Source organism: Bos indicus x Bos taurus, chromosome 20 (genome assembly GCF_003369695.1).
Source record: "Bos indicus x Bos taurus breed Angus x Brahman F1 hybrid chromosome 20, Bos_hybrid_MaternalHap_v2.0, whole genome shotgun sequence".
Taxonomy (NCBI): Eukaryota; Metazoa; Chordata; class Mammalia; order Artiodactyla; family Bovidae; genus Bos; species Bos indicus x Bos taurus.
Genome location: NC_040095.1, coordinates 13,289,397 through 13,302,026, shown reverse-complemented (window position 1 = coordinate 13,302,026; position 12,630 = coordinate 13,289,397). Strand labels below are relative to the sequence as shown.

The 12,630-nt window shown below is 36.0% G+C and overlaps 1 protein-coding gene across 6 annotated transcripts in view; it reads left to right on the top strand.

The window, feature by feature from the left end:
- SREK1 (splicing regulatory glutamic acid and lysine rich protein 1) overlaps positions 1–10,493 on the top strand; it is a 44,940-nt gene extending 34,447 nt beyond the window's left edge. For 5 of the 6 annotated variants that reach the window (XM_027520436.1, XM_027520438.1, XM_027520440.1 and 2 more), the window contains 3 exons: positions 1,626–1,721; positions 7,104–7,248; positions 8,315–10,493. In XM_027520436.1, coding sequence (XP_027376237.1) covers positions 1,626–1,721; positions 7,104–7,248; positions 8,315–8,464 — 391 coding nt within the window. In that variant the 3' untranslated portion in view covers positions 8,465–10,493. The remainder of the gene's footprint in view (positions 1–1,625; positions 1,722–7,103; positions 7,249–8,314) is intronic. The other variant, XM_027520437.1, reaches the window with a different exon arrangement.
- The last annotated feature ends 2,137 nt before the right edge of the window (positions 10,494–12,630 follow it).

The window sequence follows — 12,630 nt, the reverse complement described above, 5'->3', positions numbered from 1 at the left end:
AGTTACACTGATGAAAAGGGAGCCATTTTGTATAAAATGGGATACACTGGCATTCTCACACTATGAAAAAAGTTACTTGGGGTGTGAGGTGGGGGAAGGGGTGCTGCTCCAGAATGGTATTGATTGCATGGAATGATGTCATCCAATTTCCACAGTAGGAAGTATAATTTTGAGATGACTTGGAGATAAAATTAGGTAATGGAGGCAAGAACCTTAGGTAGAGCAGAAATTGATTTGTGTTCTCAAAGTTCTTGAACTCTTTCAGTCTTCACATCTACTGTGTATACCACATGTAAGCATTGTCTAGTTTTTTATTTTATAGATGAAAAAAGTACACAAAATATTTCATTAGCCTAGAATCAATTTACTGACATATAAGGGAACTTGAAGTCTAGAGCATTTGGTTGTTTCAGTTCTGTGGCCACTTATTATCAAAGCTTCTTGTGAGATAGATCATTGGCTGCATTAGTCATTTAAGAAATAAATCCTCATACCTCATCACCTGAATAGACATCTTGCAGTTCATTGTTTCTAAGTTGACCACTCTTACAAATGACATAATTTGTTAGATAGCCTCACTGACTCAGTGGACATGAATTTGAGCAAACTCCAGGAGATACTGAAGGACAGGGAAGTCTGGTGTGCTACAGTCCATGGGGTTGCAAAGTGTTAGACATGACTTAGTGACTGAACACACACATAAAATTATTATTAAAAGTATGTGTCATTCAGTAATATTTTAAGCAAAATAGTTTTTAATAAAAAAGTTTTTAATAATCTTGTTAATCTATTTAATAATTATTTTTTACTTCATCATATTTAAACCCCAGTTTTTAAGTAATTTCCTTATATCTGAGTAACTTGTGTGCTTAATTTTAAATGACTAGAACAACAATAATGAAGTGGTAGGTGGTTGAGGGGGTAAAAGCAGTTTATCTGTGAAGGGAACTAATGTAAATACTCCTTAAAGAGGCATTCTGCACACTCGGGTTTAGAAAGGCTGTATGTTGCAAGCCTATTTATCTTTCACTTCTTGAAAAGGGCCTATTAACTTGTTAAGAAAAAATAATCCACAGTGGGGCAGCAAGGAGCTAGATGCATGACAGAGGATCTGGACAGCAACATGCTTTAGGTGTTGAGGAAGAAAATATGTTAAATGTAAGAGAGAATATGAAACATCCATTAATATTTTTCTGCTCTAGAAATTTCTGTCCAAATAAATCACACGTAAAGGAGATCATCTTTTTATTTATTTATTTATTTAACTTCACAACATTGCATTGGTTTTGCCACATATCAAAATGAATCCGCCACAGGCATACATGCGTTCCCCATCCTGAACCCTCCTCCCTCCTCCCTCCCCATGCTTGGGGCTGGTGCACTAGGAGATCATCTTTTTAAAATGAAATCTTAAGAGATGTTTTTGCTTGTCTGTTGAATTTATGGTTCATCATTTGACCTGTACTAAAATTAGATAATAGAATATTTTCATGAAAGACATTAGTTTAAACTGACCGTTAAAGAATACTCTTGACTTGAGAGCATTCCAGACCCTTTTGCTTTTGTGTATTTGAATTAATCTTCCTGAAGTTACTGGTTTTTAAAATGACATTCTTGACTTTCAGGGAAAGGCGTAGGAGGAGGAGCAGGAGTTCTTCCAGGTCACCAAGAACATCAAAAACCATAAAAAGGAAATCTTCTAGGTCTCCATCCCCCAGGAGGTAGGTTGAAAACATGTTCTAGAACTGAGGAGGAAGCAGGGAGGGTTTTTCTCTTCAGTCTGTTATTTTTATAAGTTTATATTTTGAGTGAGTAACATGTAATATATTAGTTTGGTTTAGAAATCTGGAGAATACAAAAAGTTATGAATAGATCTTAACTTCCATGATATGTGCACCTATCCTGTCCCCACAAGTAACGACTTTATTAGTTTTTTGGTATATCCTTCCAGTTTTGTATATAGGAGCAGATGAGAATATATAATGTTTTTTTTCATGTTCTACAAAAGGTAGTGCAAAATGTACACTGTTGTACAGTTGCTTTTGTCACTTAACTACCAGAAGAACTTTGTGTATTCATCAGAGTGATGCTCATCCCTTTTCATAACTGCATGGTCTTCCGTTGTGTGTTATGAAACCAGCCTACAGTAACTGAATAGGTTCTCTTAATTTTCTTTTTATAAATTACGTAAGTCTGTAATGAATAGCTTTGGATTTACATAATTTTGTAGTGTGCCAGTGTCAACTTGAAAAAATGCACAATGTGAGAGTTGTGAGTTAAGTTTTGTTTGGGGCAATGTGAGGACTGCAGCCGGGGAGACAGCACCTCGGATAGCGCTGAGAGACTGCTCCAAAGAGGCGGGGAGGAGGACAGAATATATGTGACTTTGGTAAAGGGAGAGTGCATGCAATCAAGCACGTTTATTTTTACTTTTTTAGAAAGTTTCTGCTGGTCTGGTGAAATTTCTGCTAGTCACAAGAAACAGTCGTCACCATGAAGGGCTTCAGTGCTTTTCTAGATAGGAGTAGATGTAAGAATTGGGCTCATAAAGTCGGCTCCTGAAAATATCTTACTCTGTGAAGATCTGTCGTGTCCATTTTCCCGGAGCACAGAGTGCCTCATTTCTGCTCTCCACCCTGGGCTTCCTCAGAGGGTGTTGGAGGGCAGCGGCTGCAGCAGCACGCGATCTAATCCTTGTAGAGGTAGATGGCAAGCACCCCTGGCATGTGCCAGTCCGTGGATGACACCAGTATGCAGAGACAGTTTCTGTAAATGGTATTGGTGGGCCAGGGGGTGAGTGTTGTTGTGGTTTGAGAGATACTTCCTTCTGTGTTGTCCTTCATAAAGGTTGGTGGCAGCTTGCGCTTTAACCAGCTGCATTTGAGATGCTTATTTCCCTGTAGCTCCTGCAGATTGTTTCCAAAGTTGTGGATTTTGGTCTATCTGAGAGATGAGAAATGGTACCAGTATAAAGTTATTTTCAGTGCATTTTTCTTAAGAGTGAAGGTGACCATCTCTTCATATATTTGAAGGCCATTTGTATTTCCTTTTCTGTGAATTGTATACATTGCACATTTTTTATGGGCTCTCTTTTTACTTTTTCTATTTTCAGGAATTCTTTCTATATTGTGGAGATGATTCTTCAGTGACTTGGTTTCAAGTATTATTCCTAGTTTGTCATTTCTTGGAAATTGTTTATGAGACTTAATTTTATAGAGATTTTTGACTTACATAGTTTAATTCCTCAAGTTTTTTTCTTTTGTGACTTTTCCATTTTGAGTCTTACAGGTAGAAGAGTCTTGGCTATTCCAAGATTATAGTAAAATTCCTTCATTGCTTCTTTTTTGTACTTTTATACTTTTAATTTTTTCTTTTACATCTTTGATCCATTGGTTTTTCCTTGTTTGCAGTATGGCACATGGATACGATTTTATTTTTCCAAATGCTTCTTTATTTTCCAATATCATTAAAAACCCAGTTTTCTTAACACTTACCCCGTGTTTCCTTTGCCATATACTAAATTTTCCTGTTTGTCTTGGAGTCTGTTTCTGGGCCTTATGTGGTATTGGATTGGCTTGACTGATGATTGTGTACCAGTAGTGCCCCATGCTTTTAATTATACGGATTGTATAATATTTTTAAATATTCAGTAAGGTCTTTATTTCCCCAGGTGGTACAGTTGGTAAAGAATCTGCCTGCCAGTGCAGGAGACATAAGAGACGCTGGTTCCATCCCTGGGTTGGGAAAATCCTTTTGAGTAGGAAATGGCAGTCCACTCCAATATTCTTGCCTGGAGAATGCCATGGACAGAAGAACCTGGCGGGCTACAGTCTATGGGGTTACAAAGAGTTGGACACGACTGAGCACGTGCACACACGCGCACACGCGCACACACACACACACATAAACACACACACACACTTTTCCATACCTCTCATTTCTCTTTTTTTGAGCTTTCTTGATCATGCTTGTGTGTTTATTTTTCTGCTTGAACTTAAGAGTTAGTTTGACTGTGTTCTAGAAGTAAAACCTACTGATAATTTGTGTTATAGTATGATTAAATTTATTAATGGGGAAATTGATGAATAGATTTATTAATAAATAAAACTTTATGAAGGTGAGTCTTTCTATCCAGGAACATGGCCTACTTACTCAGGCCATCCTTAGTGTTTTTCATGAATGTTTCAGTGTTTATTTCAAACAGATTTTATGCATTTTCAAGGTCTAATTTTAGATATATGTTGCTTTTTTGTTCTTGTAAATGAAGTCTTTCATTATGTCATATAATTGGAGATTAGGTTTATACATAGGAAGGTTAGTGATTTATGTATATATATTTTTTCATCCCACTATCTTCCTAATGGGTCATAATTTTTCACTTGGTTTTCCAGGTAGAGAAAAGAGGAATTTATAAAAAGTTTTGCCCAGGGTAGAAGGAACATGCTTCCCAGCAGAGATCTTTTGTTTATTTGTTTGTGGGTTATTATTTTTAGATGAGAATAAAAGGAAGGTGTGGGATATTGAGGAGGTGGGGCAGATTTTTAAAAAATACTTTGCTCACGAAAGTAAAACCTTTTATCAACTGTAAACTCAAATTAAACAAAAAGATATATTTAGAACATTTCACCTCCTTCCAGATTCCTTCTACTTTAACATCCACTTTCTATAAGTGATAAATTGTTTTATCCTTCCTTGTGTTTCTTTTTTGCAAAATTAAGCAGATACATGTATTTAAATTTTTCCTTTTCTTCCAAAAGACAATATTGACAATATATGCTGTGTGTGTGTCTGTATGTGGTCAGCAACTCTACCCAACCTCAGTTCCATTTTGACTTAAAATTTGTTAAATTGAAGAAGTAATTTACATAACATAAAATTCACCCTTTTAAATGTGCATTTCAGTGATGTTTAGTAATTTTTGTTGCATTTTTCTCAAAAGAGTTCACAGTTTTGTGCAGCCATCACTGCTCGTTCCAGAAAATTTCTTTCAGTTTAGAAGAAAGCCTGTACCCATTAGCAGTTACTCTCCATGGCTCCAGACAGCCACTAACCTACTTCTTGTCTCTGGATTGCCTATTATGGCTGTTTCATATAGACTCAAAGTATGTGTGGTTTTGTATCTGACTTCTTTGAATGTAATGTTTTCAAGGTTCATACATATTACAGTATGAATCAGTACTTCATTCCTTTTTAATGGATGAGTAATATTCCAATGAATGGATAAAACCAGGTTTTGTCATTTAACCATTCATTAGTTGATGGACGTTTAGTATTATTCCTGGGTTTTTCGCTATTGTAAATAATGCTGCTGTGAGCATTTGTGTGCAGGTATTTATTTATTTATTTATGGCTGCACTGGTCGGCTTTGCTTTGCTTGGGCTTCCTCTAGTTGGAGAGAGTGGGAGTTGCTCTCTATTGCGGTGCACGGGCTTCTCATTGTGGTGGCTTCTCTTGTTGTGGGCACAGGCTCTAGGTATGCAGGCTTCAGCAGTTGCAGCATGCAGTCTCAGCAGTGGTGGCACATGGGCTTAGTTGCTTCACGGCGTGTAGAATCTTCCCGGATGAGGGATCAAAGCCACGTCCCCTGCACTGGCAGGCAAATTCTTATCCACTGTATCACCAACAAAAGTTCTGCTTACTGTAGTTTTGTAATAAGTTTTAACATCAGGAACTGTCTTCCGATTTTGTTGTTAAAGGTGGTTTTGGCTATTTGATGTCCCTGGAGATTGTATATGATTTTTAGGATGGGCTTTTTTCTATTTCTGCTAACAATGCCGATGCGATTTAGATGGGGATTGCATTGAATTTGTAGATCACGTTGAATACGATTGTTACCTTAACTCTATTTTAAGTCTTCTGATTCAAGAACATGGGGTGTGTTTCCATTTTATTTATGCATTTATTTCTTTTGGCAAATTTTTTGCCCTTTTGGTTAAATACATTGCTAAGGAATCCCGATCTTTTTGCAGTTGTTTCCTTGACTTTTAAGAGTTATATGTAAAGATAAACATATATACATAAGTATGTTGTAAATATATTTTTCTTGGTTTGTCATTTTTCTTTTGAATATGCTAGCAGTGTTTTTTTGCTTTGCTTTGCAAAAGTTTATGTAGGCATACATATGAATCTTTTATTGTACTTGGAATTTTAGTTATGGTTCAAAAATCTTCCCTTTCATTCAAGTTTGAGAGAAATTCACTTACATTTTCTTGTAGTACTTGTATTATTTCATTAAAAAAATTTAGGTCTCTAATCCATTTGGATTTATTTATGTGAATGAGATACGGACCCACTTGTATCATTTTCTGAATAATAATCCAATTGTTCCCAGGTCTTTATCTTTTCCCCTGTGATTTGAGATGCTTTATTGAATTTTCACATGTACTTGGGTCTGTTTCTTAAGTGTTTTTGTTTGTTTGCCTGGTCTTAGTGTTTATTTTAAAGCTACTCATAATTAAGACAAAGAATTCTGTATTAGCGTTAATTATTTTGAGTTGAAGATGTCTTGTTACGCTTCTGATATGAAGTGCATCATTTTTTTCCCCTCTAATTTTAGGGATATGTTGTTTCTGCAAATGGAACGCCTTCAGTCCATCTTCTGCTTAGCGTTCGCTCTTGAATTGGTGGGTGGGACTTTGTGAATGAGAGGAGGGCGCATGGTGTCATTGGTTATTTGAAGTTCCAGGTTTTTGTAAGTCATGCAGTCTTGCCTGAGAAGTCATTCAGCCTTATCTGATTCTTTTATCTTTTTTTAATTATTTTCTGGTTATTCATTTTTTGCTTTGAAAAGAAGGGGTAAAAGTATTATGTATTTGATTTTGTTTTATCCTAATTACAGTAGATAAATAAACCTTGAATGTTTTAAAACTAAGAAATTGGTAATACAAGATTGCGCCTCTGCAGAAATGACTGTGTGTCTTTAAAAAGTTAACTGGGTGTGGAATTGAGGTGGTGGGTTACAGGACTCATGTACGTTACTTGGTCCACCAGGTTACTGATACGCTTGTTTACAATGCATTAGTATTAGGTAAGAATATTTAGTTAACAATATACTGGGTATTTACTTTTTAAGATGTTAACTGACATTATTAATACTCCTATAGCAGAAATAAGAAGGATAAAAAGAGAGAAAAAGAAAAGGACCACATCAGTGAAAGAAGAGAGAGAGAGCGTTCAGCTTCTACAAGGAAGAGCTCTAATGATAGAGAAGGGAAGGACAAGGTGGAGAAGAACAATACTTCACTTAAAGTAAGCAAGTCTTTCCATGTTTAGGGTTTAAATAATAAGTATGAGATTGTTCTTTATTTCATAGAGAGAGTAACTTTAGACAAAGCTCCTTGAGGGCAACAGTGTTTTTGGTACTACTTATTTAATATTTGTTATATCAGCAGTTTTTTCACCTAGTTTTTGAAGATAAGAACTAATTAATGTTAACTAGTGTAAACAGTTGCATTCCTTATCTTATTCACAGAATGGCATACAATAAAAATTTTAACAAGGTACAGGAGTATTTCTACTTGTTGACATTTTCCTCACTGTATTTGTTTTAGCAAATTTGACAGATGATGTTATCATTGGTTTTGTGATAATATACCAATTGTTAGGTTTGTTGAATTAGAATAATTAATGGAAACCAAATTCCATCAAGTAAGGATTTTGAGGGAGGGGCTAAATATTGTAAATACTTGTGAATTAGGTTATTTTCCTTATACTGGTAAGTAATATTTGTGTTTTATGAAGTCTGGTGCTTTCATCTTACAATTTTATTTATTCCCATACTGCTAGAAGTTTATCATCATTGTCAGTAACATTGCTAATATCTCCTGGGCACTTAATACATTCCAGACACTGTTCCACATGCTCTCTTTAATTCTTGGTTGAGGACTGAATTTGGACTGTTCTTGAACAGTCTTTGGTAGGAAGAACAGTGACTTCCTTTTCTACATTCCCTTGTTTTTGCTTATTTGGTATCCAGATTACAAGTCTATCCTGGCCTCTGTGGGAACTGTTTTACTTTCAGCAGATCTCTTCCACTTTTTCAAGTCAGGCAGCAACGTTTGTTGAATTCTTCCATAGAATTTCTGTGTACCTGTTTTATTCCAACTGAGTCTCCGTGGGTTGTCCCATCTTAGAAGTACAAAGGACATATCGATACATGTTTGCATATACTATTTATTTGAAAAGGTAAATGGGAGAAAATACCCAGTTTGACTAATACACAAAAGGTAAAGTTACATATTTTAGCCAGAACTAGATGTAATAGCTGGCAGCTCTTGAGAAAAATATTAAATGTATACCTAAATACTCATTGTAGGAGAAGGAGCACAATAAAGAACCAGATTCAAGCGTGGGCAAAGAAGTGGATGACAAGGATGCACCACGGACTGAGGAAAACAAAGTACAGCAAAATGGGAACTGTCAGCCCAACGAAGAAAACCTCTCTGCCAAAACGGAAGCAGTATAGGACCGACAAACGCACCTACACACACGCTGGAATAGAATCCAAAGCTGTTAATTCTCTCAGCAAGATGTTAAAAGTGAAGAAATCCAGTAGAGCATAAAGATACGAGCTAACGGCTTTTCTAGTTGTTAGGAGACTTTGTGGCCATCTTGTTACTGAGTAAGAAAACAGGCATGGACATCATGACGATAACAGGTGTGACCCAAACTCCTCATCCTCTAAATCTGTGCGTTTCCATGGCGGCTGACACCGTTGTCACGTGGTTTGTTAGTGTTTGCCAAGAACCATTACAAATAAATGGGACGTTAAAGATCTAAATTTGTTATACTATCCATAAAGACTGGAGATAAGCTTTGGAGGCTCTTTTAAGAAATGCTAGAAACTGATTTTGTATTATTTTACTTTTTTTTTTAATTTCAATATATACAAATTGATAATGTGCTTGAAATCGGTGCAAATATGTACACACCCTTGTAAGTGCAGAGTTTGTAAGAAGTTTTAACATTTACTTCACAGGATTTATAGTGATTGTGTTAAATTCTCACTGTTGTGTTTTCTTTTGCTCACAGTTTAGGACAGTGGTTTTTCTTTAAAATAGTTTTACAGATTAAAGTTGCTTAAATAAGTGGATTACAAACCAACTGACAATGCATGCTACTGTTCTCTTTCAAAAGGAAGAACAACTGTGTTGAATACTAATGACATATTAGTATTCAGTGTTTAGAATCATTGGGTCTCCCCACATAGTAAGCATTTCTTTTTGAACTTTCTTGACATTTCCGAGCTTATTATGAACAATATTGCAGTGTGTGTTGTCAGCTGTAGGTGGTAAAGGTGCCATTTATAAAAAGAAAGCTGGGTTTTCAAAATGGGCTATGGGAGCACAAGCTGAAGCTTTAGTGCCTTCTACAACGTGGTATACTGTTTTCTAGAATTTTATATGAGCTAGTCATTCTCAATTCATATGGAATTTAGATGGGTATTTCATTCCCTCCCATAGAAAAGTGTGAAAGTGATATGTCAGAAGAGTTCTTCCTTACCTAATATGAGAGGGAAGTCTGTTTTAAGAATGACTTCAGCGCTTGAAACAACAGTGCAGTTGTGGGACCATCAGTTTTATACTGTGATAACTGAAAATGAAGCAGCATGTTCTCACTTTACTTAAAACAAGACCCTTTAGTTGTCTCCAGTGGATGGCCTTAATTATTACCTCTCAATCATCTTCTCATAAATGATGTGCTGAAATTGTGCTTAAAGGAGAGTACGTGAGGTTATTTGTTTTATGTGTGAAGTATGTTTACTTGAGCTTAAAATATAGGTCATCCTGCATTGTTAGGCACACTTTTTGCAGAAAGTATGCAGGTAGTAAAATGACAGCATTGCTAATGCTTCCCCCAACCACAGCTTATAGTTTCAGAACTCTTTTCATTGTTCCATTTCCAAAAGTTATACCTTTTAATTAGCATGTTATTAAAAAAAATCAAGTATAATTATTTTAATGCAGTCTAATACAATCAAATTACTCAGTTGCCTTACCTCATGGGGAAGAGTTACTTATAAATTTAAAGAGCTGAGTAACACATCAGTTACTTGGTTTCAACTTGAGTTTTCTTTTAATGTTAATACTATTGAAACTTAAGTATTTGGTGGAGAATGGAAGGAATTGCCCTTATTCCAAGTAATGAAGCCCGGTTTGATTATGAAGCTGCTTAACTACTCTTCATGTGTTCACAATTACTGTGTTTTTGTTTTTTTTCCTCTTTGTCACTATGTACATTAAAATTTTTGAAAATGCTTTACTATGTAAAGTATAGATGGTCATTTTAATCATTCAACCACATACGGTTGGCTGGTAAACAGCTTATTTTGATACAGGAATGCTTGGGTGCATATGGAAAGATTGTGAAGGAGTGTGTGTCTTGCATTAAAGCTTCTTATTTATGATATGTAAGTAGAATAGAACAAATGTTGTTTGAATCTTTGTTATTTTTAGTACCATTTCTCTAATAAAGCTAAGTATTTTAGAGGAAAATATTTGTTCATGCATTTCAAAACAGCATCTTAGGTTTATCCTGTTCTTGTTTTAGTTGGCATAGCTATGGAGATTGTTTTGGTATGGAGAGTGCATGTTTGTGTGGTGTCTATAGAGCAATCAGTTAAAGTTGAGTATTTTCTTGTGCTCTGTACTCTATTAAATGTTTGGTAAGTTGGTAATTAACATACGTAATTTGGTTTCTGATGCCAGTTATTTTTCTTGCTGATGATATTTATTCAGCTTTGAGATAACCATTCCAATCTTAAAAGACACTGATTTATAAAAATTGGGCTTGAGTAGGAATACCAGACAGAGAAGGCAATGGCACCCCACTCCAGTACTCTTGCCTGGACAATCCCATGGACGGAGGAGCCTGGTAGGCTGCAGTCCATGGGGTCGCAAAGAGTCGGACACGACTGAGCGACTTCGCTTTCACTTTTCACTTTCCTGCACTGGAGAAGGAAATGGCAACCCACTCCAGTGTCCTTGCCTGGAGAATCCCAGGGGCGGGGGAGCCTGGTGGGCTGCTGTCTGTGGGGTCGCACAGAGTCGGACACGACTGAAGCGACTTAGCAGCAGCAGCCGCAGGAATACCAGAGGCCCAGAGAACGTGAAGTCATTTTCTTAAACAGGCTTAGGGAAGTGAAACTTTCTAGGGTCTAGAGGTAAGGGAGGGAGGGTGGGGGCGGGGGGAGGAGAGAGAGAGTGTGTGTTTGTGTGTGTGTGTGAGAAAGATTTTCTCTTTGTTCACTTATAAGGGCTGATATGTTTTCATTTGTTTATTATTTTCTTTTAAGGTATTTCATTACTTTTTTAAAACCGTCTTTTTCATCCCAGGTAGATGTCAGGAAAACGTGAGGTAAGGCCAAGAAGACAGCCATTTTATACTTGATACCATCTGTAAATTATCTTTTTCAGCTTGATTATATAGCGAGTATATTCTGTTCCTTAAATTGTAGTTGCTGTTCATCATTCTAGACAAATTCTGTTGGTCCTTCTGTTTTTGTTCTTCAGCAGTGTACACTGTTAATAAAAGATGTTCTTTATAAGCTAGCCAGTTTCGTGTGAGGAAACAAGTATAAACTCTTAACTTTTGCAGCTGTCTCATTATTTTCTATGGAGTCTAATTAACACATAGTTAAAAATACATAAGTCAGCTTGTGCTCTTCTGTTTAGAATTATTTCCCAAGATATTCAGTATTTGCTACGTTGATCTTGAGAAGTATCAGAGACTTAAATTTTGACATGTGTGATTGAAAAGTAAACACTGGCATTTAGAATCAGTATTCTTTTTTTTGGTCAGGAAAATAATTTCTTTTGTGATATTAGTCATCCTCAGTATCCTCATTCATTCTTATACGTTATATGGGTTGCTATGGTTAAAACTTGAATCTGGAGGCAAATTTGGTCCCAACTGAAGATATCATTCAAATTTAAGGGGTATGATATGCAATAATAGGCTTTTAAAAGTTTAAACATTTGGAATAATTGTTGTTCAGTCACTAAGTCGAGTCTGACTGCAGCCCCATGGACTGCAGCACGCCAGGCTCCTCTGTCCTTCACTGTCTCCCGGAGTTGGCTCAGATTTGTGTGCGTTAAGTCAGTTATGCTGTCCAACCAGCTCATTCTCTGCCACCTCCTCCTCCTCTGCCTTCAGTCGTTCTCAGCATCAGGGTCGTTTAGTATGATTTGATTTAAATCCTACTTTAGTAATTGAATTAGCAGTTAAAATGAATTCTTTTTGAGTGTTGTATTGAATAACATTTCAATGAGATATTTCTTATATTTTTATTGAAAGGAGTATCTGGTTTTAATTGGGTCACTTATGAAGTAGAGTCGTTTCCACAAAGTAATTACATTCCTTCAGTGTTTTAAAGATTTAAAAGAATTTTTACTACATATATAACTTAGTATTTTCTCATGTTTATTCAGTAATAGTCATTTAAAATTGTTGATTTTTAAGTTTCAGAGGTTAGTGCTCTCAGAAGAGCTAAGTGATATTTCTGGAAGCAGGAGTCAAGTATAAATGTAATAAAATAATCTTTTAAAAATAAAATTCACTTCCCTACTTAATCTTGGATTTGTGGGTGAATTTGTTTTTCTTAAATACACTTTTATTGGTGATTCTGCCAAA